This window comes from Perognathus longimembris, chromosome 15 (assembly GCF_023159225.1).
Source record: "Perognathus longimembris pacificus isolate PPM17 chromosome 15, ASM2315922v1, whole genome shotgun sequence".
In the NCBI taxonomy this organism is placed as follows: domain Eukaryota; kingdom Metazoa; phylum Chordata; class Mammalia; order Rodentia; family Heteromyidae; genus Perognathus; species Perognathus longimembris.
The window spans coordinates 13,138,581-13,166,254 of NC_063175.1; the positions used below are offsets into that span (position 1 = coordinate 13,138,581).

General features: G+C 63.7%; 1 protein-coding gene across 2 annotated transcripts in view; it reads right to left on the reverse strand.

Moving 5' to 3' along the window:
• Positions 1-2,755: 2,755 nt before the first annotated feature.
• Celsr2 (cadherin EGF LAG seven-pass G-type receptor 2) overlaps positions 2,756-27,674 on the reverse strand; it is a 26,920-nt gene continuing 2,001 nt past the window's right edge. Inside the window, exons 1-34 of one of the 2 annotated variants that reach the window (XM_048363045.1) lie at positions 26,380-27,674; positions 22,182-22,838; positions 18,896-19,118; positions 18,367-18,482; positions 18,127-18,215; positions 17,758-17,915; positions 17,383-17,546; positions 17,103-17,228; positions 16,698-16,864; positions 16,208-16,492; positions 15,954-16,128; positions 15,625-15,766; positions 15,385-15,505; positions 14,768-14,951; positions 14,574-14,675; positions 12,303-12,397; positions 11,198-11,407; positions 10,541-10,724; positions 10,317-10,445; positions 10,059-10,239; positions 9,044-9,211; positions 8,819-8,945; positions 8,500-8,700; positions 8,098-8,272; positions 7,745-7,857; positions 7,277-7,356; positions 7,073-7,199; positions 6,866-6,988; positions 6,050-6,177; positions 5,497-5,585; positions 5,200-5,388; positions 4,908-5,078; positions 4,600-4,834; positions 2,756-4,266 (exon numbers count right to left, since the gene is read on the reverse strand). The exon at positions 26,380-27,674 is cut by the window's right edge and continues 2,001 nt beyond it. In XM_048363045.1, coding sequence (XP_048219002.1) covers positions 4,245-4,266; positions 4,600-4,834; positions 4,908-5,078; positions 5,200-5,388; positions 5,497-5,585; positions 6,050-6,177; positions 6,866-6,988; positions 7,073-7,199; positions 7,277-7,356; positions 7,745-7,857; positions 8,098-8,272; positions 8,500-8,700; positions 8,819-8,945; positions 9,044-9,211; positions 10,059-10,239; positions 10,317-10,445; positions 10,541-10,724; positions 11,198-11,407; positions 12,303-12,397; positions 14,574-14,675; positions 14,768-14,951; positions 15,385-15,505; positions 15,625-15,766; positions 15,954-16,128; positions 16,208-16,492; positions 16,698-16,864; positions 17,103-17,228; positions 17,383-17,546; positions 17,758-17,915; positions 18,127-18,215; positions 18,367-18,482; positions 18,896-19,118; positions 22,182-22,838; positions 26,380-27,674 — 6,751 coding nt within the window. In that variant the 3' untranslated portion in view covers positions 2,756-4,244. Of the gene's footprint in view, positions 4,267-4,350; positions 4,395-4,599; positions 4,835-4,907; positions 5,079-5,199; positions 5,389-5,496; positions 5,586-6,049; positions 6,178-6,865; positions 6,989-7,072; positions 7,200-7,276; positions 7,357-7,744; positions 7,858-8,097; positions 8,273-8,499; positions 8,701-8,818; positions 8,946-9,043; positions 9,212-10,058; positions 10,240-10,316; positions 10,446-10,540; positions 10,725-11,197; positions 11,408-12,302; positions 12,398-14,573; positions 14,676-14,767; positions 14,952-15,384; positions 15,506-15,624; positions 15,767-15,953; positions 16,129-16,207; positions 16,493-16,697; positions 16,865-17,102; positions 17,229-17,382; positions 17,547-17,757; positions 17,916-18,126; positions 18,216-18,366; positions 18,483-18,895; positions 19,119-22,181; positions 22,839-26,379 lie in introns of those variants that run through there. The other variant, XM_048363044.1, reaches the window with a different exon arrangement.

Consider the following 27,674-nt stretch of genomic DNA (forward strand, 5'->3'; position numbering starts at 1 on the left):
CCATTCAGTGGCAATCGACTTCTTTCTGTAGGTTTCTCTATGATTTGAAGGGCCAGGCCGCAGTTAGGTACGGCTTAAATCACAGTGTGTGAGCTTGTTGCTGTTATTCATACTATTTGGATGTCCTTTTCTGGCAAGACAGTGGAGTTTCTACCCAGGAAATACCCTAGCTTGTCTGCAGAGGCCTTTGGTGGTGTGGATTTCCTCAGCCACGTGCTGGCTCACGGTGTCAGAGCTTTCTGTCTTCTCTGTGTGCCGCCCTGTTCGTCTCGGGGGCTGATAGTGCTTGTATGTGGCAGCACAGGATATTCTTTAGAGAGTGTTTGAGCACAAGTTAGTGGGTGTTCATAAAATAACCAACACTCTTTTTTTTTTTTTTTTTTGGCCAGTCCTGGGCCTTGAACTCAGGCTTCTTTTTGCTCAAGGCTAGCACTCTGCCACTTGAGCCACAGCGCCGCTTCTGGCCGTTTTCTGTATATGTGGTGCTGGGGAATCGAACCCAGGGCTTCATGTATACGAGGCAGGCACTCTTGCCACTAGGCCATATCCCCAGCCCAATAACCAACACTCCTAACAGATTGGGCTTAGGGTCGCTCTCCTATTTGTAGCTGTTGATTCTTGTAATCCAAATTCTGGTTCATTGTGTATGCACACCTACAACTGTGCACAAGACCCAGGGCCCTGTGCTCTTGCCTGGCTGTTTCATTGTGTGCGTGTGTGTGTGCACACCTACAACTGTGCACAGGCCCGGGGCCCTGTGCTCCTGCCTGGCTGTTTCACTGTGTGTGTGTGCACACCTACAACTGTGCACAGGCCCGGGGCCCTGTGCTCCTGCCTGGCTGTTTCACTGTGTGTGTGTGCACACCTACAACTGTGCACACACCGGGGCCCTGTGCTCCTGCCTGGTTGTGTGCACACCTCCACCTGTGCACACACTGGGGCCCTGTGCTCCTGCCTGGTTGTGTGCACACCTCCGCCTGTGCACACGCTGGGGCCCTGTGCTCCTGCCTGGTTGTGTGCACACCTCCGCCTGTGCACACGCTGGGGCCCTGTGCTCCTGCCTGGTTGTGTGCACACCTCCGCCTGTGCACACACTGGGGCCCTGTGCTCCTGCCTGGTTGTGTGCACACCTCCGCCTGTGCACACGCTGGGGCCCTGTGCTCCTGCCTGGTTGTGTGTGTGTGTGCACACCTCCGCCTGTGCACACACTGGGGCCCTGTGCTCCTGCCTGGTTGTGTGCACACCTCCGCCTGTGCACACGCTGGGGCCCTGTGCTCCTGCCTGGTTGTGTGCACACCTCCGCCTGTGCACACACTGGGGCCCTGTGCTCCTGCCTGGTTGTGTGCACACCTCCGCCTGTGCACACACTGGGGCCCTGTGCTCCTGCCTGGCTGGTTCTGCTCAGGCGGGCCGGCGCTCTCCCACGCGAGCCATGGCTCCACGTCCTCCACTCCAATTCTCAATTCCTGAGGAGTTTTCGGGGAATTCTGCATGGTTGAGGAGAGCGGGCTGCGGAGCCAACGCGCGTACGTGTGCACACACGTGCCCTTCGGTGCCTTCCCAGTGTGCCGGGTGAAGGGCCCCTCCTGGTCCCGGGCCTCCGCAGCCTTGCATTGCTTTTCCTTCTGTGCCTTTGCCACCTGGTGGCCGAGAGGGCAACACAGGTTTCCATGTTGGAGTTTTATTTCCCCCCACCCCCCATGGCTTCCATCCACTCCAAAATTGATTTAAAAGAGTGTTTTGTTGTCAAAGTGGCCCTGCTCGCCCAGCCCTCTGCGGGCCCACTTCCCTCCATTTCCCTTCCGGCCTGGCTTTCCATTTGTCACCCACGCCCTGCCCCGCCCCGGGAGCACCCACAGGGACGCGGCGCACTGGTCTCTTGCAATGCACCCTCAGCTTTACCTGTGCTAACTCACTGAATCCTCCGGAGCCCAACTGGACAATGCTGTCAGCACGGTCCTTGTTTTGTAGGAAGAAAAACTAAGGCACCGAGGGTCCCTCTGTCTGGTTCTAAGCTGCGGTCATCACTGCTACCTCTGTTACCGCCCTTTCTAGTTTGTTCAACGGACCATTGACAAACACAAACATGGGGCGTGCAGTGATGTTTCAGAACACGTAACACCAGTTTGAGTAGTGGCTTCATTTTCCAGTGGAAAAAATGCAAATGGTCCACAGTGATGGGCGTTAGGAAGCGCCTAGGTACTGGCACCCTAAAATTCCCACTAGGGCTGGGAATATGGCCTAGTGGCAAGAGTGCTTGCCTCCTACACATGAAGCTCTTTGTTTGATTCCCCAGCACCACATATATGGAAAACGGCCAGAAGGGGCGCTGTGGCTCAGGTGGCAGAGTGCTAGCCTTGAGCAAAAAGAAGCCAGGGACAGTGCTCAGGCCCTGCGTCCAAGGCCCAGGACTGGCTCAAAAAAAAAAAAAAAAAGACTCCCTAAAATTCCCACTGGCCACTCAGCTCCTTCAACCTCCTCATCTGCCCCAGATAGCAGGAACTCCGCCTGGTCTGTGCAGCCCCTCCAACTAGCCCCCCGCCCCCTGTTCTGGTGAAAAGACATGCTGACCCCCCCTCAACTCATCTTCCTTGGAAACGCCAGGAGAGGGAGCTGCGCAGGGGGAGCGGCTTCTGGGTCAGCTGCGCCCCGAGTTCCTAAGGTCTCTGCTGGGGTCATCCAGGCCCCACCTGTGTGCCGTTTTCCACAGTCCAGGCTTCTCCCAGGACAGGGCGCCATGCAAACACACGCCACCGGCACAGAACTAGTTTATTCAGTAGTATGTGGATGGAAAAACAACGAAAGTCTACCGTATTTACAGGTACAATCAAACTGTACAATCTGATGGTTAGTATCAAGTTAGCATCCAGCATCTTTGTGTTTTTTTAAGTCAAGTCATCAGTAGTAAAAACCAGTTAAATTTTTAACCCTTTGAAGGAATTGCTGAGGGACGGGGCGGGGCAGGCTCGGTGGCAGAAGTGGCGGAGGCCTGCCCTCCCCTGCCAGCCTCCACCGCAGGCTCCGGAGAGAAGCCTGCAGGTCTGGGATGCATGCGTGGACGGCGGGCGAGTGAAGGATGTGTGGACGGTGACACGGGGGAAGGGAAGGGCTGCTGCATCCACACCCGACCTGCCGCGGCCACTCCAGAGCCCCTGGGCCCGGCACAGACCCATCCCGACACATACAGCAAATAAATAAAAATATATATTAACTCTCTCTTCAGGGGCCTCGGGTGGCGTGGGGGAGGGGGGGGAGGGGCAGGACCTGGTCCTGTGAAGAAGAGAGCCAATTCCAGGAAGGGGTTAAAAATAGAACGTGTCTCAGAGGCCACAGCAGGTCACACAACATGGGTGCGTCTGGCGTGGGGGGGGGGGGGGTGGACACCAGACCCAGACTTGGAACGTGTGCTTGAGGCCCTCGGGGCAACAATCCAGCTCTGCGCCCCCTCCCCCCCGCACAGCAAAGAAGCGCAACTCAACACGTGACTGCCGCCGAGGGGGCAGCGGGGAAATGAAGCACTTTGGGGTCAGCAAACTGAGCAAACACCTGGGCTGCGGCACAGGCCAAGTCCCAGGAAGGGGGGGCAGGGCAGCCGGCCCTGCCTAGGGGCGCAGGTTCCCCTTGGAATGGTTCATGCAGCATTTGGGGGTCCAGGGGCACTGCGTCCTTCTGCCTCCTGGCCAGACAGGGCTTTGGGGTTCCTGGGAGAGGGGTGCAGTGGCCTGAGCCCCCCGCCGAGGCCCGCCGGCCGGCCTGGGTGCGTGTGGCTTTGTCCTTTCCTTTTGGTGATGGCATCGAGGGGCAGCCCCCCACGAGTCCCTCTCGTCCCAGAGGCACGGGGGGGGCAGCCCCCCACGAGTCCCTCTCGTCCCAGAGGCACGGGGGGGCAGCCCCCCACGAGTCCCTCTCGTCCCAGAGGCACGGGGGGGGGCAGCCCCCCACGAGTCCCTCTCGTCCCAGAGGCACGGGGGGGGGCAGCCCCCCACGAGTCCCTCTCGTCCCAGAGGCACGGCGGATGGGAGGGTGAGGAAGGGGGGAGCCGGGGGTGGGGGCTGTCCTGGGGAGGGGAGGGGGAGGGGAGTCGGTTCCAGCGTGTACAAAAATGAATCCCTGAAGTCATGAGGAGTGGCGATTTTTTAAATTCTTTTTCCCCCTCTTTTCTGAAAAACTCTGTCTTGGAGACGTTGGCCCCAGGGGTCCAAAGTGCGGTGGGGGTGGGGGTGGCACTAGCCGGCCCGGGCTCCTCAGGTGGCCGCGGGGTCGCTGCTGCGGGCGGGCGGGCGGGCGGGCAGGATAAAGCACAAGACAGGAGGGGCGTGAGCGCCGCGGGGGGGGGGGGCTCGGGCGAGGGAACCCGCCGCCCCGGTTAATGCAGGAAGTTAAAGAAGAGAAATCTGGAGAGGCAGGAGAGGAGTGCAGAGAAGGCGCCGGAAGGTTAGCGGAGCAGAGGCAGGCGGAGCAGCTTCCACAGAGGAGGGACAGGAAAGCGGCCGCGGCTCCCCCCCTCCTCCCCCCACCCCGGGCGCCCGGTGGACATGGCCACATCAGCCCGGCCGGCCTCCAGCGGCCCCCACCCCACCCCCACCCAGCCGCACTCACTCGGAGCCCGACGAGTCCTCGTCCACGGTGCCGGCCTTGACGCTCATGGCGATGGGCATGACGCCGCTGAGCTGCTCCTGGAGGCTCTGGCGGGGCGGCGGCCGGGGCGGGGGCCCCCCGCGGCTGCCCTCGCTGGCCGTCGAGGCCCGGGAGGACGCGGTGCCCGGCTCGGGCGGCAGCCGCAGGAGGCTGCTCTTCTCGCTGATGGTGGGCAGACACTTCTTCTTGAGGATTCCTGGGGGCGGGTGCACGCGTGAGCCCTGGCGTGGGGAGCGGCCCCCGTGGCCGGGGGAGCCCCATGCACTCACCCTTGTGTGGCTGGGCCGAGGGGCCGGGCAGGGCGCCCGGGCACCCTTCCCGCGGCAGGGCCTCTCCATTCTCCCGCGGCCAGCCCTCGAGGGGCCCCCCGCCAGGGCCCTCCTTCGCCGCGGGTCCGAAGTCTCCTGGCCAAGGGGCCTTCCCGGGTCCGGGGCCTCCATCTGGGGGGCAGAGGAAGGAGATGAGCCCGGGAGGGGAAGTGGCTGAGACGACCCTAAGCAGCTCGAGGCTCCTGGGCTCCCACTGCCCCCCCCAGAGGCCAGCCCCCCAGTGCCAGCCTACCCTTGGGGGTACTGTGCAGGGCCAGCCTCTCGGCTCCGGGACCAATGAGGCTGTCCCAGCCCTGCTCTCCAGGGAAGGCAGCCTCCTCCTCCTCCTCCTCCTCCTCGCTGTCTGACGAGTGGGTGGATGCGTAGGAGCCGCTGTGCTCATCTTCCAGGGACAGGTCGCTGTCAGAGTCCGTGTCGGGATCTGGGAGGTGAAGGGGTCGCAGCTGACACACCTGCCTTGCACACCGAACGCAAAAGCCAGGCCCCTGCCCAGCCAGGCCCCGGCCCCCCCCCCCGCCCCCATCCTCACCGTGCTGCTGGTCCTGACCTTCCAGGAACAGGCCGCTGGGGTCGCCCAGGCCAGGGGGCCCCGGGCCAGGGTTCAGGGCGGACTCCTCCCTAAGGAGACAAGACTGGGCTACAAGGGTCGCTGTGGCCTCTCACCCCGCATCCCCTTATTTTTCTCTTCCCCAGGATTCTAGTTCCTGCTTTGTGTCTTTTTTTTTTTTTTTGGTATGTGTGTGCGCCAATGCAAGGACTTGAACTCAGGGCCTGGGCATTACCCCTGAACTTCTGTGCTCAGAGCTAGCACTCTACGGGTTCCACTTCTGGCTTTGTGGTGGTTCATTGGAGATAAGAGTCTCATGAACTTTCCTGCCCAGGCTGGCTTTGAACCACGGTCCTCTTCAGCAGCTAGGTTGACAGGGGTGGGCCCAGTGCTTGGCTGCTCTGGGTCTTGGATAGCTTCTAGCCTGAGCAGCTGTCTGCACTGGCCACATCGTAGCCTAGCAGCGGGCTGCACCGGGCCGCATGCCTGGTCCCCTGGCCCCCCTCCCTCCCGAGCCCTCCCTTCCGGAGCTTACCTCAGCAGGAAGGGGATGTAGCTGGGCTGGCTCTTGCACGAGCGGCTGGCACTGTGCAGCGAGCCGGCCGAGTCTCCATAGGGCTGGTACAGCCGCCCGTCTGCGTAAGGGCTGGGGCAGTTATAGGACTGGGCAGGGGACAGACAGGGCGGCGAGTGAGGACGGGCACGGCGGGCCAGGCCGGGCAGTGCAGGGGTGCGAGGAGCTTGCCCCACCCTACCTCCTCAGTGCCTAGGGCTTCAAGCAAGAAGCCCCGCCCCTCGGGGCTGCCACTGAGCTCCGCAGCGGCTGTTCACCCCTGCATACCGCGCGTACCCTGGATTGGCTCAGTAAGGGGGTGTCTTTCCAGTCCTGGGCCTTGAACTCAGGGCCTGAGCACTGTCCCTGGCTTCTTCCCGCTCAAGGCTAGCACTCTGCCACCTGAGCCACAGCGCCACTTCTGGTCGTTTTCTGTATATGTGGTGCTGGGGAATCGAACCCAGGGCTTCATGCATGCTAGGCGAGCACTCTACTGCTAAACCACATTCCCAGCCCCAAGTTGGTTTAATGGTGGCACCAGGAATTGTCTCTCGAAAATATTTTGGGAGACAGGAAATTTGCAGTTCTCATGAGTGATTCTCAGGCACAAGACACTGGTTACTTGACTCTGCCCATGAACCCCATTTTCCCCAACCGGAATACTGCCATGCTATAACATTGTCTCCTCCCAAGACCACACCTAACATCCCACCACCTCCTCCTCCTTCCCGCGAGAGACAGGGAAAGAGGAGGCCACGAGATGGCAGAGGAGGCGGCGGCTCAGCCGGGTGCCCTCACCGAGGTCAGGGTGGACTTGGTGGTCAGAGCAGGGTCGGGGCTGGGCTTGCGGCTACAGGCAAACTTGAGTGCTTTCCGGACCTCCTTGCTAAGCACCACGTAGGAGAGGAGGATGAAGGGGCCCTGGCAGGAGAGGCAGCCAGAGTCTGGGCACGTTCAGGCGCACGGGCAGCCGCTCCCTCCCCTCCGCCAGGGCGGGCCGGGTACCTGGACGCACGTGCAGGCAGCAGAGAGGTAGTGGAAGAGGAGGGCGTCACTGTTGACCGAGAGCAGCGCCAGCAGCCATGCGGCACTCAGCAGCAGAAGGACAGCAAAGGAGGGGCGCAGGCCGGAGCTGGGGGTAGGCAGGGCAGCGCGTGAGGCTGCCAGCCCCCCCCAGCCGGGCCCCCCCCCAGGCACCTCCATACTCACACAGGGCCTTTCTTCTCGAAGCCCTGCCGCCGAGCAGCGCAGGAGGCCCGGGCCGCCAGGATGTACAGGAAGACACTCATCTGGACGGGCGGTGGAGAGGAGCATGAGGGGAGCGGAGGGCCAGGCTGCTCCAGTCCTTCCCCACGGGGCCCCACAGCCCCCGTTCTCCCTGAAGGGGGCCCGGCAGCTTGCCGGGGGCACGTACCTATCATCTGAGCTACTCAGCAGGCTGAGGGCTGAGGATCATAATTTGAGGCCAGCCTGGGCAGGAAAGCCCGTGAGACTCATCTCCAATTAAGCACCAGAAAGCCAGAAGTAGTGCTGTGGCTCAAGTGGTGGAGCGCCAGCCTTGAGCAACAAAGCTCAGGGACAGGGTCTAGGCCCTAAGTTCAACCCCCCCTCCCCCCAATCTAAAGGGATTCCAGAGAACAGACAACCTACTCACCTTAGCTCACTTTCAGGACTTACCGAAACAGCAAAGGCCACTGGGCCAGCAAAACTCCAAATGAGTGTATCGTAGATTGAAAGCCAGCAGAAGTCAGGGTTCCCGTAGCCCTCAGGGTCTAAGCCCACAGCCAGACCTGGAGTGTGGAGACAGCAGCAGCAGAGGGTGCTCAGAGCACAGGAGGCGGAACTCTGGCTCCCAGGACATGCCTGCAGCACGCAGAGGGTTTCGGCCTCCATCCTGGCAGAGGAGCCAGCTCCCACAAGGGGCATCGGGGCCTGGGCTAAATCAGGCCACCTGTGAGAGCATCGTCCTGGGGCAGAGGGATGTCGGTCTCAGTCTGTGGGACCTCCAGGCCCAGAAGGGGGTGAAGTACCTGTGATGAAGGCAGGCACACCCCAGCCCAGCATGTAGTAGAAGCGCATGGGGCCGGCGTTGACGTCTCGCACCTCCGTGAGTGCCCGGTACAGGTGCAAGGCTTCCAGAAGAGCCCAGGAGAAGGTGCAGAGATACAGGAAGTGCAGCAGGATAGCAATGACTGTGCAGGCAAACTGAGGGCCAGGCCACTGGTCAGCTACCGGGACCCAGCCGGGGGGGGGCTACGTCCCAGTCAGTCAGGGGCAGGGTTCAGGGGAAGCCGGGGGTAGCCAGTGGGGTGCTGGAGAAGAGGTCAGGGGAGGGGGAGGGCGTCCTGGGCCAGAGCAGGGAGGGAGGGGCCATCGAGGAGGAGGAGGGGGCAGGAAGTTGGGGCGATCTCTGGGAGAGGAGGGCATCTTACAGGGAGGTCGGCCTGATTGATCCCCAGGAGGAAGACCAGCTGGGCCAGACCCAGGGCGGCTGCGAGGTTGCGGCGAATGCCATGTTGGTTGGAGCGCAGGGCGCGAAGGAGCGTGAGGAGGAGGAAGGTGAGCAGCAGGGCGGCCAGGGTGACCCCGAGGGCCACGTACGTCAGTGTCTTCAGTGGCAAGATCTCCCCATTCTGCAGGGCGGGAGGGAAGACGGGGAGTGAGGGAGGGCTGTGCTTGATCACGGGGCCCGGGCCCCAGGTCCGGCCACCCCCCTCCCCCTTCCCCCCTTCCCCCCCGCCCAGGCCACACCTCCCGACGGGACACGTCCATGAGCACGGCAAAGCTCGTCATGTGGTTGCACTGGCAGCCGACGTGGCTCTCGTTCCGAAAGACGACTTGGCAGCCTCGGGCTGACCATCCGCCGGTGCCGCTGACCCTGCGTGAGGACGGAGGGTGAGGGGCGGCCTGGGTGCGGGCGGGCGGGGGGCAGCCGGGAGGGGGGGCAGCCGGGAGGGGGGGGGCGCGGGCGCTCACAGGATCGAGTGGTTCCAGAACACGCAGATGGGCTTGGTGCGCTCCTCGGTCTCGAGCAGGCGGAAGTGCACAGTGACCGGGCGATCCGGGGCGCGCGGCGGCCGCTCGTCGTCATCGTGCACGCTGATGCTCACCACCGGCGTGTTGATGACGGGGCGCTTGGGCACTCTGCGCGGGGTGGGGCGTGGCCGTGGGCGTGGTCAGCGGGCGGGGCGGGGGCGTGGTCAGCGGGAGGGACGGGGGCGTGGTCAGCAGGAGGGGAAGGTTCCGCAGGCGGGGGACGGGTCGGCAGGCGGGGCGGGGCCAGTGGACAGCGGGGGTGGGTGGGGCGTGGTCAGCGGGCGGGGCTGGGGCGTGGTCAGCGGGCGGGGCAGGGTCAGTGGGCGGGTCGGGGGCGTGGTCAGCGGGAGGGACGGGGGCGTGGTCAGCAGGGGAAGGTTCCGCAGGCGGGGGAGTGGTCGGCAGGCGGGGCGGGGCCAGTGGACAGCGGGGGTGGGTGGGGCGTGGTCAGAGGGCGGGGCAGGGTCAGCGGGCGGGGCTGGGGCGTGGTCAGCAGGAGGGGAAGGTTCTGCAGGCGGGGGAGTGGTCGGCAGGCGGGGCGGAGCCAGTGGTCGGCAGGCGGGGTGGGGCGTGGTCAGTGGGCGGGGCTGGGGCGTGGTCAGCAGGAGGGGAAGGTTCCGCAGGCGGGGGAGTGGTCGGCAGGCGGGGCGGGGCCAGTGGTCAGCGGGCGGGGCGGGGACGCGGTCAGTGGGCGGGGGCGTGGTCAGCGGGACAGGGGCGTGGTCAGCAGGAGGGGAAGGTTCAGCAGGCGGGGGCGTGGTCAGCAGGCAGGGGAGTGGTCGGCAGGCGGGGCGGGGCCAGTGGTCGGCAGGCGTGGGGTGGGGCATGGTCAGCGGGAGGGGCGGGGACGCGGTCAGTGGGCGGGGCGTGGTCAGAGGGCGGGTCCGGGGGCACGGTCGGTGGGCGGCCCCCCGCGCTGCCCCGCCCCCCCCCCCCCCGGCCCCGCGGCGCTCACCGGAGGCTGCGCTTGTCCGGGTCGTAGTTGTGGGGCAGCAGCCCGGCCAGCGTGCGGTAGATGATGACGCTGGCCACCGCCTCCCCGGGGCTCAGCTCCGGGTGCCTGCGCTGCCGCCGCGCCAGCTCCTCGGGCTCCGGGGCCTCGCCGGGGGCCGCGGGCCTGGGCACCGAGGGCGGCTCTGGAGGGGGACACGCCGCGCTCAGCCGGGGCCCCCGCCCCCGGCCCCCCGCCCCTGGCCGCCCGGCCCCCGCTGACCTCGGAAGACTGACTCGGGCAGGATGACCGTCGTCTCCAGGTCGGGGGGCCGCTCCCCGCGCAGCGCCTCGTAGCGCGGCAGCTTGGCCCCCGCGAAGTTGCCCTTGTCCAGACGCACTACGGAGATGACTGGACCCGAGGGGCCCTCTAGGTCAGCCCCAGCCCAGCACCCTCCCGTCCCGACCCGTCCAGCCCCGGGCCGATCCTGCTGGAAGCAGCCTCACCGATATTGGGGGTGACGATGGTGAAGGGGCTGAGGTAGGTGTGCCGCATGTTCCGGGCCAGGGCGCTGGCGTAGGCCTCGTAGTGGCGGAGCAGCCAGGCCGTGCCTCCCTCCGTCTGCTGGATCAGCTCCCAGTGCCGCTTGTTGGCTCCATCCAGGAGGGCGCTGCCCACCCGCAGCAGATTCTGGGGAGGGCATGGCCCCAAGGGCGTGTGCTCGCAGCCCACACCAAGGCCCCACCCTGCGCCCCACCTGCCTCAACTCCCAATCCCTCCCCTAGGAAACCTCCTGGTCCCCCTGCCCACCCATCAAGGATGCTCCCCTCCCAACCCTCCCTCCCCTTGCCTACAGAAGAGTCCCGAGCTATGTTTCCCATGTCGCATCCTCTGGGGGCGCTGTTGATCCCCAGGAATCAGCCCTGATACAGAGGCCGGGTCTCTGGGTCAGCCTGAACCTCAATACAGTCCTTTCCATAGCACTTAGATAAAGAGGTGCTGCCCCCCCCCACAAGCTCAGTCTCCACTCACAGGTTCTCATGGAGCCTTGCGCGGGGGGGGGGGGGGGGGAGTGTCCTGCCTCTTCCCCAAAGGCTGCCCAGAGCAGTCACGCTCCCCGGAACCCCACCCAACCAGCCAGCCTGGCCCACCAGAAGCCCCACCTCGGTGAAGTGGACGTCCTGTGTGGCAGACAGCCCGAAGCCGCGCTGGGCACTCTCGTGAGCCAGCAGCCGCGTAGCCAGCTGGTAGGCCACCTTCACGTCGCTGCCGAAGTAGCCAGCCGTGTGCTGGGTGGCGTTGCGCAGGAGCAGGGCCAGCCTCTGCGAGCGTCCTGAATCCAGGCCTGACTCATTCCGCTGCAGCCGCTCAGCCTGAGGAGGGGAGGGGGACGGAAAGGCCAGGGCTCAGTGAAGGAGGGAGAGAGCTGGAGCTCTGGAATGCCTCAGGAGGGGAACGGGAAAGGGTGGGCGGGACGAGGATTCCCAAATCCCCTTTCTTGAAGCTGGGCACTGGTGGCTCCCCCCTGTCATCCTAGCTACTTGGAGCCTGAGATCTGAAGATCACGGTTCAAAGCCCACCTGGGCAGGAAAGTCTACATGATTACTATTAATCCTGGGGCTTGACCTCCAACCTGGGTGCTGTCCCTGAGCCTCTTTGTGCTCAAGGCTATGGCTTTACCACTGGGGCCACCGCACCACTTCCAGCTTCTTCTGAGTAGTTAATTGGAGATAAGTCTTGTGAACTTTCCCGCCAGGGCTGGCTTTGAACTACTATCCTCAGATCTCAGCCTCCAGTAGCTAGGATTATGGGTGTGATCCTCTGATGCCTGGCTTCTATGAGACTCTTTTTTTTTTTTTGGCCAGTCCTGGGCCTTGGACTCAGGGCCTGAGCACTGTCCCTGGCTTCTTCCTGCTCAAGGCTAGCACTCTGCCACCTGAGCCACAGCGCCCCTTCTGGCCGTTTTCCATATATGTGGTGCTGGGGAATCGAACAGAGAGCTTCATGTGTAGGAGGCAAGCGCTCTTGCCACTAGGCCATATTCCCAGACCTTCTATGAGACTCTTATCTCCATGTAACCACCAAAAAGCAAAAAGTGGAACGGTGGTTCTAGAGGTAGAGCATCAGCCTGGAGCAAAAAACCCGAGAGACAGAGCCTAGGCCCTAAGTTCAAGCCCCAGTACTACACCCTCCCCCTCCCCCACGCCCGCCCCTGGTGGGGGGAATAAAGATGGGAGCAGACAGAGATAAGGAAGTAAGTCGACTTACAAAGCCCTTCAGCTCTGAGAAGGTGACTGATGTGCAGTTGAAGAGGTTTGGGGGGAGCCAGCCCCGGTGCTCATCACAGTGACGCACCGCAGTCCCTGAGGGAAAGAAGCCACGAGGGCAGGCCTGAGACCCACAGGAGCCCACGAGACCTAGCTGCCAGCTTCTGCGGGGTGTTGAGGCCTCTAGATCAAAACACAGAACTCTAGTTTCTGCACAGCTAAGGTCATAGCCACCAAAATAGAAAGACAGCCAACGATATGGGAAAGGATATTTACCAGCACAGCAACAGACAAAGGCCTGATATCTGTCATCTACAGAGAACTCAAAAAACTAAGCCCCTCCAAGCCCAATAAACCTATTAGGAAATGGGCAAAAGAGCTAAAGAGAGACTTCACAAGAGAAGATATAAAAATGGCAAAGAAACACATGAGGAAATGCTCAACATCCCTGCTAGTAAAGGAAATGCAAATAAAAACAACCCTGAGATACCACCTCACCCCAGTTAGAATGGCCTATACTCTGAACTCAGGAAACAACAAATGCTGGAGGGGCTGTGGGGAAAGAGGAACCCTTCTCCATTGTTGGTGGGAGTGCAAATTAGTACAGCCACTTTGGAGAACAGTATGGAGGTTTCTCAAAAAGCTCAATATAGACCTACCCTATGACCCAGCCATACCACTCCTAGGCATCTATCCTAAACAGCAAAACCCAAGATATCAAAAGGACATTTGTACTTCCATGTTTATCGCAGCACAATTCACAATAGCCAAAATTTGGAAACAACCCAGATGCCCCTCCACAGATGAATGGATCCAAAAAATATGGTACTTATACACAATGGAATACTACATAGCGATTAGGAATGGTGAAATATTGTTATTTGCAGGGAAATGGTCAGAACTCGAACAAATAATGTTGAGTGAGACAAGCCTAGAACACAGAAAACAAAGGGGCATGATCTCCCTGATATATGACTGTTAACAAAGGGAGATGGAGAGACAGTAGAGACCAAGTCTGTGAACACTGTATATGTGCTTGATACATTGTATACTGCATATGGGTCTACCTGACCTAGACAAGGGATGGGAAAACAGGTTGTAAGATATCACAAGAAATGTACACAATGCCCTACTATGTAACTGCACCCTCTTTGCACAGCACCTTGTAAAAAAAAAAAAATTTATGTTCAATTGATAATAAAAAAAAATTTAAAAAAAAAAAAAACACAGAACTCTAGAGCCGTAAAGAACTCGAAGGCCAAAAACACAGAACTCTACACAGAAATACAGAAAATTTCCATGCAGTGCCAAGGGAAAAACGAGAGCCAAGAATATGGAACTGTAGGGTCACCTATGACTCTCGAACCAAAACTCCCCACAAATCAGCCCTGGCAGAGGCTGAGGGGGCAGGGGGGCAGAGACCTTCCGCGCCCCCCGCTCGCGCCTCCTCCCCAGCCTCGCGCCTTCTCCCCCCCCCACCTCCCCACCGCACCCCCCCCACCGTGCCTCCCGAGCCCTGCACCCCCCCCACCGTGCCTCCCGAGCCCTGCGCCTCCCCACTGTGCCCCCCCCCACCGTGCCTCCCGAGCCCTGCGCCTCCCCACCGTGCCCCGCCCCCCCCCCCCCCCCCCCCCGCCTCCCCGGCAAACGCCTCGTGCTCTCTGCCATTCTCTACCAGCGCCCGTTCCCACCCTTTGCTCTCCAAGACTGCCTGCATTCATGGGGCGCAATGCCAGTGTCGGGAGCCCTGCATGACTCACTTGTGCGTCTCCAGCACCCAGCCCTGTGCCCAGCACCACATGGGCTTCTCAACATTTCTGTCCTGAGTATGGATGGATGGGGCAGGCACTGTGCCTCGCGCCTGTAATCCTGAGTATCTAGGATCAAGGTTCAAAGCCAGCCTACACAGACAAACCTGCGAGACTCTTATCTCTAGTTAGCCAGCAAAACGCTGGAAATGGAGGTGTGGCTCAAGGGGTAGAGCACTAGCTAGCCTTGAGCAAAAAAGCTAAGCAAGAATGTGAGGCTGAGTTCACACCCCAGTACTGGCAGGTGCACACACACACACACACACAATTAAATTAAATTAAGTTAAATTTAAAAACACAGTCTTAAGTTGTGAGTACTCTGGATATCTTGGGAGATAAGAAAAAATCTCCAGGACCTGGGGTAGCAAACAGAGTCCTGGGATCTGCAGCTGGGGCTTCCTGACCCCCCTGCACCGACGGTAGAGGCCACGTTCTCCCCAGCGCACCCGGGCTCTCACACCTACCAAAAGAGCCTCTGGGACAGGGGGCAGCAGCCGGAAGCCCAAAGCGCGTGCGAGGCCACCAGATCCCAGCCTCGATGGCCCGGGGGCAGCTGTCATAGTTCACTGTGGGGAGAAGCGAGCACAGGGCAAGTGGGAAACAGCGCTCCGCCTGGCGGGCCCTGGCGCTCCGCCCGCTCCGCCCGGCCCAGCCTCACCTTCGCAGCCGTTGGTGGTCACCTCAGCGAAAGGGTTGTCGCAGCGGTCACACTGACGCCCGATGACCCCAGGCTTGCAGGGGCAGCGGCCGTCCTCAGGGTCGCAGACGCGGGACAGTGAGCCCGTGGGGTAGCAGTCACACAGGAGGCAAGTGGGGCTCCCGGGGGGCCGGTAGTGGTTCTCCTGGGAGCAGGGAGGAGGGGGGGAATGTGGGCACGCCTGGACCCTGTGGGCCACGGGCTGTCTGCAGGGGGGCTGCTCCAGCTCCTGTGGGCCACGGGCTGTCTACAGGGGGGCTGCTCCAGCTCCTGTGGGCCACGGGCTGTCTGCAGGGGGGCTGCCCAAGCTCACATGGTTTGACAACCAGTAATGATTTGGAGAGGAAGCCCCCGGTGAGAAGCCGAGACAGCCCAGGGCTCACGGGGTAAGCTGGGGTTCGGCCTCTCCACGGCACCCAGCACAAGTACAGAGAGCCAAGTTCCCTGCCCACCGAAACAAAGGCAACAGGTGTCGGGGTCTCCGCAGGAATCCCCGCCCCATCGCCCTTCCTCCAGGGCCCAGGGGGCATCTAGAGGAGACCCCGGTGGCCACTGGGGGGCTCTGGGGGAGCCGTCACCTTGCAGTGGCACTCGCCGCTTGTCTTGTTGCAGTCTGGGTCGAAGCCTTTGCTGACGTCACAGTTGCAGGGGCCACATGTGGGGTGTCCCCACCAGCCCCGAGGGCAGGGCTGGTCGATCCTGCAGAGAGGCCAGGGAGAGGTGAGCTCCCCTGCTGCCCTCGTGGGTACGGCGGGGGGGGCCCAGCCGCAGCTCAGCCCGGCTCCTTGACCCAGGGCACCCGAGCCCTGCTCACCTACCTGGTCTCGCAGTATGGTCCAAGGTAGTTTGGGGGACACTCGCAGGCATAACCGTGGGGAGCACTGGGCTTGCGGATGCACATGGACTGGTGCTCGCATGGATTCAGGTCACACACGTCTGTGCAGTTGTCACCATAGTAACCTGGGAGAGAAGGACCAGAGACAGACAGTCACCAGCCGCTTCTCCAGCCGCCTCCCCTGGGCCACGCTCGCCCCCTCAGCAAGGCCAGGTCGCCCTGGCTTTTCAGAGCTGGAGGTGACGGCACCCCGGGCGTGGAGAGGCAGAACAAGCTGCCGGGAGCCTGTCGTCGGCCCGTCTCCGGGGATACCTGGGTCACAGCTGCAGGAATAGCTGTCCCAGTCGTTGCTGCAGTAGCTGTTGGCGGGACACGGGTTCGAGTCACAGGGATCTGGCAGGCTGCACCCCGGCTCCACGTTGATGCTCTCCCCCCGGCTGGAATCCAGGCTGCTGGGGCCCTCGGGTGCCTCGCTGACGCGTACGCCCTGCGGGGACGGGGCCGTGTTGCCGTCGGTGAAGCGGGGCTTGGCGGGGGGGGGGGGGGGTCACGGAGGGGAAGCTCACCTGCAAACAGCCCCGGAAGCCGCGGGCCACGCCGGCTGGGCCCGGCACGCCCCCCACCGTGACGTTGCTCAGGTGCAGCCCGTGCAGCCGGGGGCCCAGGTTCCCCTCGGCCCGCTGCTGCCCATAGTCAAAGGACAGGATGGCGTGGCCGGGGCCCCCCCGGGCCCCCAGCGCCAGCTGCGCGTGGTGCCAGTCACCGTCGTTGGCCCGGCCCGACTCGAGGCGCAGGGACGAGGCCTGGAGCCCGGTGCCCTCCACGCTTAGCACCACGCGGCCCTCCCGGAGCTGGCGCAGGGAGAGAACACGCGGGCAAGCTGGGTAAGGGGGGCGCCCGGCAACTTGCCTCTGGGCTCCCTTCCCCAACCCCCAAGCCCCGTCAGGCCTCTCCAGGAGGCGGAGGAACTGGGGGCCTGTTCCTCGCAGGCCCAGTAGATGGCGGCATGGACCCGAGGCCGATCCAGCCGTCGCCGCCCGCCCCTCCCGGCCGCACCTGCAGGGTGATGGTGCTGCGCCCCCTGGTGACGGCCTGCAGCAGGACGCCGTCCGCCTGGCGAGTGCGGAACAGGAGGCTGAGGTGCCAGGGCTGGGAGATGGGCAGCGAGAGGCCATGCCAGGCCACCAGGCTGCTGCCCAGGAAGCGCTGGGGGTCGGCCATTTCTGGGGAGGCAGATGGAGGTACAGCCTGAGGGCGGGCAGTGGGGTGCCGGGGTGGGGCGCGGCCCTCTGGGTCCCTCAGCACCCCGCCCTGCAGAGCACTCCCTGCCCAGGCCTGCCCCTCACTGAGCCCTTTGTCTCCCTCCTGCCCGGGTTCCCAGGCACTGCCCAAACTCGCTCCTCCACCCACACCGCGCGAGGAGACCCGCCCGGGTTCCCAGGCCGCGGCCGCCCCTCCTACCCTGGGCACAGCTCCGGCCCCCAAAGCCCAGCGGGCACTCGCAGCTGAATGTGTCCCACTGGTTCACGCAGGTGCCCCCGTTGTGGCACGTGTTGCTGTCACACACGTTCTTCTTGGTGGGGCAGCCTGAAATGGAGAGAGGGGAGATGGCCCCAGGCTCGGGCTCCACGGAGAAAACCTAGGGTGACGCCTGACAAAGCCCTGGAGGCGTGGGCGAGGTTCCCCACTCCAGGCGCACCAGACCCTCCCCCCTCCGCCCCGGCCCCCAGCCCCACCGCACCAGGAATGGTGCCGTTGTTGGCGATGAAGTCGGCCATGTCCACGTGCTGGCTGTCCACTTGCAAGTTCCTCATGCAGCCCACGAAGTGCCTCATCCGGACGGGGAAGCTCTCGGGCAGGTCGGGTACCCCACCAAGCAGCAGGGGCCCCGTGAGGTCCAGAGACCTGGGAAGGCCCAGCACGGGGTGGTGATGGGAGGGAAGGAAGGGGCTCTCCACACAGCCCGCCGCGCCTCGCGCTCACTCCTGGTGGCCAAGGTGGAGCAGAAGCAAGCAGCGCCCCCGTCCAGCTTGGCTTCCACTTTGGAACCCCCGATGTCCTCCTCTCTTCACCTTGCCCCCTCTGACACGCCCTCCCCCTGGGTCCCCCTGCTCACTTCTTGCTGCCGGCCTGGGTGCCCTGGGCGGCACAGGCGTAGCCGCCGAGCGCAGCCCCAAAGCGCAGAGCCACCCCCGTGTCGCAGCCGTCCACGGTCACCACAGCCACTTTCTGCTCCGACGGGCCCTGGGGGAGCCCCGTGTGGCCCAGCAACGGCTGTAAACAGAGCGGCAGAGGGAAGTGGTGGGCGGGGGCCTGCGAGCTCCCACGCCCGGTGGAAACGCAGCAAGCCACCGCACCCAGCACCACCTGGTGGGACGGGAGCACCCTGCTAAGGGCGCCTTCCCCTCCGGGCCTCCCCCCCCAGCGGCTCCGTGCACCCAGAGGCGGGTGCCTGCGCGCCAAGCCCCCCCCCCCCCGCACCCACCTTGTTGTAGTACCGCAGCTGCACCGTGTGCCACTGGCCGTCACTGACCCCTCCAGGCACAAATGGGGACACGGTGGTGGTCGACTCCCCTGGAAAGAGCGGGGCAAGCTGGAACATGGAAGGGCGCTGGGCAGTGTCCGGGCTGCAGCTGGAGTCGGGCCCGTAGCTGGCTTGGGATGAGGGTTTTGGAGACAAGGGAACGGGGAGGGGGGGCGAGGATCTGGGGCGGGGGGGGGTCACCTGCAGAGAAAGTGAGCTGGACCTGCTCCTGGATCACCTCGAGGGCCACAAAGTCATGCTTCTCGTTGAAGCGCCCGTTGTACAGCAGCAGCCCATTGCGCTCCTTGGTGGCAAACCTGAGCAGGAGGGGAGGAGGGAATGTAGTAGCTAGGGATCCCCCCCCCCCCCCTTAACCAACACACAGCCCTATGCAGAACTCCCCGCCCCCGAGGACAGACACCTCTGTCAAGACTTCCGTTCATGGGGCTCCAATGTGGACGATGGGGCCAAACTAGAACCTTCGCAGCCTGGCTCCCCATCGAGGATGGTAGGGGGGTGGGAGGCAGATCCTGGGGAGGGGGACAGTCTACTTGCAGTATGGGGGGGGTGGGAGGCAGACCCTGGGGGGTGGGGAGGTGGTCTACTTGCAGTACACAGGCAACTCCAAGGGCAAGCTCACATCTGTCGATAACCTGCTCAGCACCGCTGCTACCTAAGCCTGAAACAGGAGGCCCCCCGGGTTCTACGAGCCCCGCGCCCCGCCACTCACGAGAGGGCCAGCGTGAAGTGGAAGCGCTGGCGCAGGCCGCGGAAGGTGACGAAGGAGCGGGCCGGGAAGCTGCGCGTGGTCACCTGGCAGTAGGGCTTCTCGAAGTCCCCGGAGGGACAGTCGCACTTAAAGCCACCCACCAGCAGGTTGACACAGGTGCCACCGTTCTTGCAAATACCAGGGCTGCAACGGCCTGAGCGGGCACTCACCTCACAGTGCTCACCTGGGGAGGAGGAAAGGCAGGTGAGCGCCACACCCACAGCAGGGGGGGATTGCCACCCCAGTGCTGGCTCGAGTGTGGAAACGGTCCCCACAGGCCCATCTGTTGAAGGCTTGGTCCCCAGCAGGCGATGCTATTTTGGGAGCTGCTGGGAACCTTAGGAGGCAGGGTCTATTTGGAGGAAGCAGGAGCCTAGGGGTATGGCTTTGAAGGCTTTCTTCCATCCCCTCCCTTCTTATCTCTCTGCTTCCTCACTATCAAGTAAGCAGCTTTGCCCCACCACCATTCCTATTACTGCAGGCCCACACCCACGGGGCTGCCCGTGGGCTGAAACCTCTGAAATGCTGAGCTAAACTTAATGCCTTGTTTAAATCGTTTCTTAGAAATAAATCATGATGAAAACCCGACCAATGAATCCCCAGTAATATCTCCAGTGACCTCCTGTGAACCCACACACACTCCCATTCCCACTTCCTGGCAAGAGCTAGAACACAACAGCCCTTCCCCGGGTATGTGGTTGGCCTGCCAGGCCATTCCCTCCGCAGATCCACACATCCTCCATCCTTGACCCGCCAGCTCCTCAAAGCTCCTGGGCTCCTCTCCTGCCCTAGGTGGGCCATATGGATACAGGCCTTGCTGGTCCCAAGGCCCTGAACCATGCTGGAAGTAAGTGGGAAGAATGGCATGAGAACTCTGCCAGCCCCCGATTCTCTCTCTCTGCAGACTTGGCTACTTTTTGTCAGGCACCAAGGTCATTTTCCTTCCCAGGGGATGGCACCTCACGTCTGTGGGGATTTGTCTGAGTTAGGGGATGGGAGTCAGAGGGGAGGAAAGCCAGGACTTCTCCAATAATAAAACCAGGAACTTCCACCCAGAGCCCTTGGGTGCAGATTGAAGAACCCTGTGCCCCTGAGCAATGCTGAGAGAATGAGAATCTGAGCCTTGGTCCAGATCAGGATTCACCGGAGCTAAAAATTCCAACAGCATCAGATGGGGAAATCCACCCCTTTCCCTCCTCGCTCCCAGATTCTAGAGATAGGTTCTCAGCCCTTGTGCCTAGTGACTGGCTCTTGTTTCCATGGAAACTGTTGTTCGCCTACTCTAAGCCCTCTCTCCCCATCCTCCTGGACAAAGACTCCCTTCCCCCCCCCCAGCTTTCTCCTTCCCCCTCCCCCAGCAGCAGCAGCAGCAGCAGGGAAGAGTCTGGCAAGTTCTGGGCAGGGAGATGCAGCAAGGATGGTGGCGGGGCGGCCCACGTTGCTGGCAGAGCCAGTGGGCACGGCTCTGAGAACTGGAGGAAGCCTGGTGAGGGAGGAGGGCAGGGTGCCGCCCAAGGAGCAGCCAGAGCTTGCAGGGAGGGCCGGGAGCAGAGTGGGGGCAGTAAGCCCCTTGGGGGAGCCAGAGGTGGGGCGTGGAGGAGGGAGGTAGCAATGGGGCCATTCTGCTCAGGGTGCAGTGTACTCACACCCCGAAGCTGCCCCTGCTGCTCCAGGCCTGGGCAGGAAGGTGCTGCTAGAGCCCTGGGAAGGCAGCTTGCGAGGCTGGGGGGACAGGGGGAGGGGAGCAGATCTAGACTTAGCCTTGAGCCATCCGGAGCTAGCACCTCCTCTCAGCGCCTCCTCAGGTAAAAGCCGGTACTTGTCAAGACCCGGCTTTATATATATGCATATATATTATTTTTTATTTGCCAGTCCTGGGGCTTGAACTCAGGGCCTGGGCGCTGTCCCTGGGCTCTTCCGCTACAGGCTGGCACTCTGCCACTTGAGCCGCAATGCCGGCTCCGGTTTTCTGGGGATTCACTGGAGAGCAGAACCTCACTGGCTTTCCTGCCCAGGCTGGCTTATAACTGCGATCCTCCCATCTCGGCCTTCCGAACGGCCAGGGTGACGGACGCCTGGCGGCCACCGACTCTCAACCCAAATAAACTCATTATCTGTGCGTTCAAGTTATGGAGGCCCCGAGAGGGGCCTGGGGCAAGACTGGAACTCGGATCAGGTGCAGAGCTGCCTGTGTGCACGCGTGGGGCACGTGCACCCGGCAAGGCCGAGGCCGGACCCCACCCCGTCCTGGGTAGGCGATGGTCGGGTCGCGGAGGGGGGGGGGGGGTTGGACGAGCAAACCCACCCCCCTTGCTCTGCGGAGGCGTGAGCCGGGGTGACGCCCCCCCACGCACTCCCCCGGGGGCTCACCCACCCGTGTAGCCGTCGCGGCACAGGCAGGCGTAGCCGCCCCCCCCCCCGTCCCCCCGGGGCTCACGCACCCGTGTAGCCGTCGCGGCACAGGCAGGCGTAGCCGCCCCCGCCCCCCTCCCCCCCCCCCGGGGCTCACGCACCCGTGTAGCCGTCGCGGCACAGGCAGGCGTAGCCGCCCCCCCCCGTCCCCGCGCCCCGCCCCCCGGGGCTCACGCACCCGTGTAGCCGTCGCGGCACAGGCAGGCGTAGCCGCCCCCCCCCCGTCCCCGCGCCCCGCCCCCCGGGGCTCACGCACCCGTGTAGCCGTCGCGGCACAGGCAGGCGTAGCCCCCCCCCCCCCCCGGGGCTCACGCACCCGTGTAGCCGTCGCGGCACAGGCAGGCGTAGCCGCCCCCCCCCCCGCCCCCCCCCTCCCCCCGGGGCTCACGCACCCGTGTAGCCGTCGCGGCACAGGCAGGCGTAGCCGCCCCCCCCCCCCGGGGCTCACGCACCCGTGTAGCCGTCGCGGCACAGGCAGGCGTAGCCGCCCCCCCCCCCCGGGGCTCACGCACCCGTGTAGCCGTCGCGGCACAGGCAGGCGTAGCCGAACCCCCCCCCCCCCCGGGGCTCACGCACCCGTGTAGCCGTCGCGGCACAGGCAGGCGTAGCCCCCCTCCCCGCCCCCCGGGGCTCACGCACCCGTGTAGCCGTCGCGGCACAGGCAGGCGTAGCCCCCCTCCCCCCCCCCCGGGGCTCACGCACCCGTGTAGCCGTCGCGGCACAGGCAGGCGTAGCCGCCCCCCCCCCCCCCCGGGGCTCACGCACCCGTGTAGCCGTCGCGGCACAGGCAGGCGTAGCCGCCCTCGCCCCCCCCCCCCCCCCGGGGCTCACGCACCCGTGTAGCCGTCGCGGCACAGGCAGGCGTAGCCGCCCTCGCGGCTGCGGCAGCGGCCGTGGGCGCCGCAGGGCCGCGCGTAGCACAGGTCCACCTCGGTCTCGCAGTAGTCGCCGGTGAAGCCGCGCGGGCAGCGGCAGCGCAGGCCGCCCACGGGGTGGATGGGGCGGAAGAGCACGGAGGAGGAGGCGATGAAGGGCGCCGAGGAGTCGAAGCGCAGCACCGACACGCAGCGCATGTAGTTCTCGCAGGGCTCGCGCAGGCAGATGTTGTCGTCGAAGGGCAGCACGCGCTGCGCCGACAGCGCGGCCAGCAGCGAGCGGTTGAGGTAGAGGCGCTCGCGCAGCTCCTCGGGCGGCACGAAGCGGGGCCCCGCGGGGCCGCCGGGCGCCCCGGCCGCGCGCCCCACCGACAGGCTCACGTTGAGGATGCGGCCGCCCGGCGCGTCCGCGTCGCGCTGCACGTTGAACACCACCACGCGCTCGGGCGGCGCGGCCAGCGTGGCGGCCACGGCGCGGATGAACAGCCCCAGCAGCGGCGACAGGAAGCGCTCGGGCGACATGTCCTCCAGGCGCAGCGTGATGCTGTGCGTCAGCATCTCGTCCGTGACGATGGTGACGCGCAGCGCGCACTGCGCCGCCACGCTGTGCACGCCGTCTGCGGGGGGGGGGGGGGGACGCCGGTGAGCGCGGCCCGGGACGCGGGGCCCCGCCCACCCCGTCTCCATGGCAACACCCACGCCAAGCCTCCCTCCCGTCCCCCCCAGGAAACCAGGCCGGGCCCCCCCCCCATGGGTGGCGGCACCCCTTCCTTCCTGGTTCCACGCCTCAGTGGAGGGGCGTGGGGAGGGGGGCAGATCCGGGTCGGGGTGGGGGAGTCTGAGGACCCCAGGGCCCCAGTGGGCCAGCGTCCCCCACTCCCCGCCACTCATCCCCGAGGCTCACTGTGTCCCCGGGTGACACGCTCACTCAAGCAGCCGAGCGCTAACGCACCCGCCGTGTCCCCGCGCCACCCATACACCTGACGCTCAGGCGCCCCGGGCGCCCCTCAAGGTGCTCACGCGTGGGGAGGGACTTGATTCCCCTCTAAAGTGAAAAGGCCAGGCCTGGGGATGTGGCCTCGCATGCACGAAGCCCTGGGTTTGATTCCCCTGCACCACATATACAGAAAATGGCCAGAGGTGGTGCTGTGGCTCAAGTGGCAGAGTGCTAGCCTTGAGCAAAGAGAAGCCGGGGACAGTGCTCAGGCCCTGAGTTCAAGGCCCAGGACTGCCCCCACCCCCAAAAAAAGTGAAAGCCGAGGCCATGGGGAAAGGGAAAGCGGCTTGGGAAGAGATGATCGGTAGGAGATAATCACCTATTTATCTAGGACAATGCCTTACACACCGCGGGTGTTCAATACACACTAAGAAGTTGGTGGGACTCTCTGCAGTCTCCAGAGTGTGGCAGTCCTAAAAGCACGGCGGGCGAGGCCCCGGCTGCGTAGAGCACACAGCACCATGCAGGAATGGGCAGGGGCCAGTTGCTGGGGCAGGGTGGGAACCAGAGAGGAAAGTGGAAATGGATTTGGTGGCAGTGTCCTGCCTGCTGGAGGTGGGTGGCGGACAGTCAAGCTTCCTGAGCGGCTTGCTGAAGCCAGACAGACACCCATCATCTCATGGATCCCGAGCTCCGGCCTAGGCCGCTCCTTCCTGTCTGCTCTCTCCAGACACCAGCGCACAGTCCCCTGCGCCTTCTCACCTGCCCTGGGCTTGCCCACCGACCCGGGAAGCTGGTCTCTCTATCACCCCCTCGCCTCCTCTCAGAGCCCCGCACTCGCTTCACAGCTGGTGCAGGGCCCCGATGCACCTGCCCAGAGGTTTCTAGATAGGATATTCCTTCCAGGCAAGAAGTAACCCAAGACTCCACACACAGTGCTCTCACTTCTTAGGGAAGGGGCAGTCAAGAGCAATAAGCAAGGCAAGCCTCACTGCCTCTCAGCCCTGGGAACAGACACGCCTCCTCGCGCCTCCCCTCCGTGGAGGGGCCCTGTCTGCACCCCTTGGGCAGCTCGTCTCTGTGGCTTCCCATCTGGCCCCCATCTGGGGCCACCTGGCCCTTCTGCTATTGTCCCGGCTGCAGCTGCCAACCTGCTGCTCTGTCCTTCCTCCTGTCCCTCTTCCCTGCCTTGACCTCAGTCACCCCTCAGATTCACAGGCAAGGTAGGAACAGGGGTGGTGGGTTTGTTGCCTGAGCCATTCTGAACAGAAAAAATAATGCCTGGGCCCAGGGCTCCGCCAGCGACATCTAGAAGAGTGCAAGAATCACCCCTGGCCTTGCTTCCCTGTCAGGGGTGTGGGTGGAGGCTGGGAGCCCCCAGGGACTCTGCTGCTCTGGGGAGCTCTGCTGTCCATCCTGGTGGAGAAAGGAAGCAGCGGGGAGAGCTTGGGCTGCAGGGGGAGCCCTCCAGCCTGGGCTGGTGCAACTGCAGCCCCCAGGAAGCAGAGAGGGAAGACAGTCACTGAGGCCTAAACACCAAGATGGAACAGAGGAACACAAAGGTCCAGGGAAAGAGCCAGAGATGGAGAGGGTGGGAGAGGAGAGACTCACAGGAGCTGGGGAGGAGGTAGCAGGGAGAGGCAGTGCCGGAGGGCCCCACATGGGCAGGGTGGGAAAGAAGGAAGAGACAAAGAGCCAGAGAAGGAAAACAAAGAGGCAGTGGGAGTCAGTTCCCCTCACCCAACCCCCTGAACTTTGAGGTTGCCTTGGTGACTGCCTCCAAGGGTCAGGGCTGAGGGGGAGGGAAGGCCAGGACTGGAAGGTGCCCTGAGGGCCACCCTGGGCGTCCCCTCTAATCTAGGGGATGGCAGCCAGGACTCTGTCCCGGCAGGAGACAGGAGACTGAATGGTGCCATTCTGTGCCCTGGATCTTCAGTAGCCAGACATGTTCACCCAGAGTGGGCTAGGGATGGGGGACGGGAGACAGAGGCTCCTTTTCCTTCTACCCCTACCTCTGCCTCCAGGGCCAGGCACAGATGAGAATGCCCCCAACTTCCTCCTCCAGGAGAGGAGGCTAAGAACCTGCTCCACAGCCAGATCCATTCTTCTTGGTCTTGAAGGCGCCCCAGGGCTTGGGCCAGCAAAGCCTCTATTAGCAAGCATGGGGGAGGGGCTGAGGCCTCCCTTACCTGATGTATTTGAAGGGGATGTAGCTAACAGTGTACCCCCATGAGGACCCCAGTGTTCCCACACTCAGGGCAGGTGCTCATAACCTGGGTCTGGCCCCCTCTTTGCGTCCCACCCCCCAGACTGATAGAAAAGATAGAACATAGTCATCCCCGCGTCTGGCTCTCGGCCCCCAGTCCTGTCTGGGAAGTGTGCAGGCTGAGCGCATGGCCGGGCAGCAGGAATGCCCAGCCTGGGTCCCGGCCAAGCTCCCATGCCCCTCGCAATCAGGGTTCTCGGAGCGTGCGCCCCCAGAGCTGGGCTGTCTCCTGGCTCATCTTGGTAACTAGGCTCTATCTCACACCTGAGCTGCTCACAAACGGCAGAGAAGACCCACGGAGAAAGCAGGGGGCAGGGGAGCCCCAGTGTGCCCTTTCCCCAATCAGACCCCCAACTCAAAACTCCTGAAGTGGGGTCTGTGTGGACAGAGACAATGAGCTAGGCCTTGTTTCCTGCAGGGCTCTGAAGGGGAAGCCAGACCGGGCTCCTTCTGCCCAGAGGGAACAAGAATGTGCTACATAAAGTCCGTGCAGGCGACTCTGCAGCTCAGCCCGAGCCAGACAGGGCTGAAGAGGACTGCAGGGTCCTGACCCCTGAGGGGAACCCCGTGCCCCCCCTCCCCCCGCAGCCCTCTGCCCGGCCAGAGGCTGCATGAGATCACAGGACTGTCCTGCTGGCAGGGAGGGGGTCGCCAGGGTTGTTCCCCGCGCCTTTTTTTTTTTCTTTTTCTTCACAATTCTTGGCAGCCATTGCCAGGGCAGCCCCCCCCCCACACACACACCCCCGCACGTCCCAGGCTGGTAGGCAGGGGGAGGCCAACCAAGGCAGCCAGCCTGGCCTGGGGCGCAGGCGAGGCCGCACCAGGAGCCCAAGCTGGTTCTTGCACTTCTCTGGGCCAGCCACTGGCAGAAAGGTGGCTTTCCATCTCCAGGGGCTCCCCAGAGACGACTCCCACCCCAGCCTCGTGGCCCCCCCCCCCCCCCCCCCCCGCTTACCCGACACCACCACACTCATGATGGCCTCCAGGGGGCGGTTGTTATCCAGTGCCCGGCTCAGCCTCAGCTCTCCGGTGGAGGCATTGAGCAGGACCAGGCTGAGCTCGTTGCCCCGCTCAAAGCTGTACGTCAGGCTGTCCGAGATGTCGGGGTCGTGGGCAGGCACGCGGCCGATGGCGCCCCCGGGAAAGCTGCTCGAGCGGTTGGTGACGTAGTTGTTGAAAAGGATCTCGAAGTTGCCCAGCACCGGCGGGTTGTCGTTGCGGTCCAGCAGGCGGACATGGACGGTGGCCCTGCTGACCAGGGGCGCTGACGTGGCCTGGACGACCAGCACGTACTCGGGCCGCTCCTCGTAGTCCAAGTCCACCAGCGCGGTGAGCTCCCCGGAGAAGATGTCCAACTGGAAGACCTCGGGGATGTTGCCCTCCACGATCTGGTACATGATCTGCGCGTTGGTGCCCTCATCGGGGTCGGTGGCCGTCACCCGGGCCACGGCCAGCCCGATGGGGCTATTTTCTTCTACAAACACATCGAACTCATCCTTCTCAAAGACGGGAGGATTGTCATTCACGTCCAACACGGTGACGGTCACCTCCATGGGTGTGCGGGCCGGGGGCAGCCCCTTGTCCACCGCGTACGCCCGCAACACATACTGGGCCACGTTCTCGCGATCCAGCCTCCGCAGGGTTCGTACGATGCCCGAGGTAGACTCGACGATAAAGTCCCCGTCCCCGTCATCCCCACCTTGGAAGGTATAGAAGACCCGGCCGTTGAGGCCGGAGTCCCGGTCGGTGGCGGAGATCTGTAGCACGCTGGTGAAGGGGGGCACGTCTTCGTAGATGCTCCCCTGGTAGGAATCCCGCAGGAACTGAGGGGCGTTGTCGTTGACGTCGTTCACCAGAATCTCCAAGTACGTGGTGTCGGACTTCTGGGGGATGCCGTTGTCGCGGGCCGTGATGGCCAGGGTGTAGGACACCTGGTCCTCGTAGTCCAGCTCCGCCTGGGTGGTGACGGCCCCGGTGTCGGCGTCGATGCGGAACTGGGGGATGCTGTCCTCCATGAAGTAGGTGATGCGGGCGTTCTCCCCGGTGTCCTCGTCGGTGGCGCTGATGAGCACGACGGTGGTGCCCGCCGGCCGGTCCTCGTTCACGTTCACCGTGTAGTGCGAGCTCTGGAAGACGGGGCGGTGGGTGTTGGCGTCGGTGACGTTCACCACCACCTGCGCCGAGTCCTGCCTCGTGCCGTCCGAGGCGGTGACGGTCAGCACGTACTGCCGCTCGAGCTTGTAGTCCAGC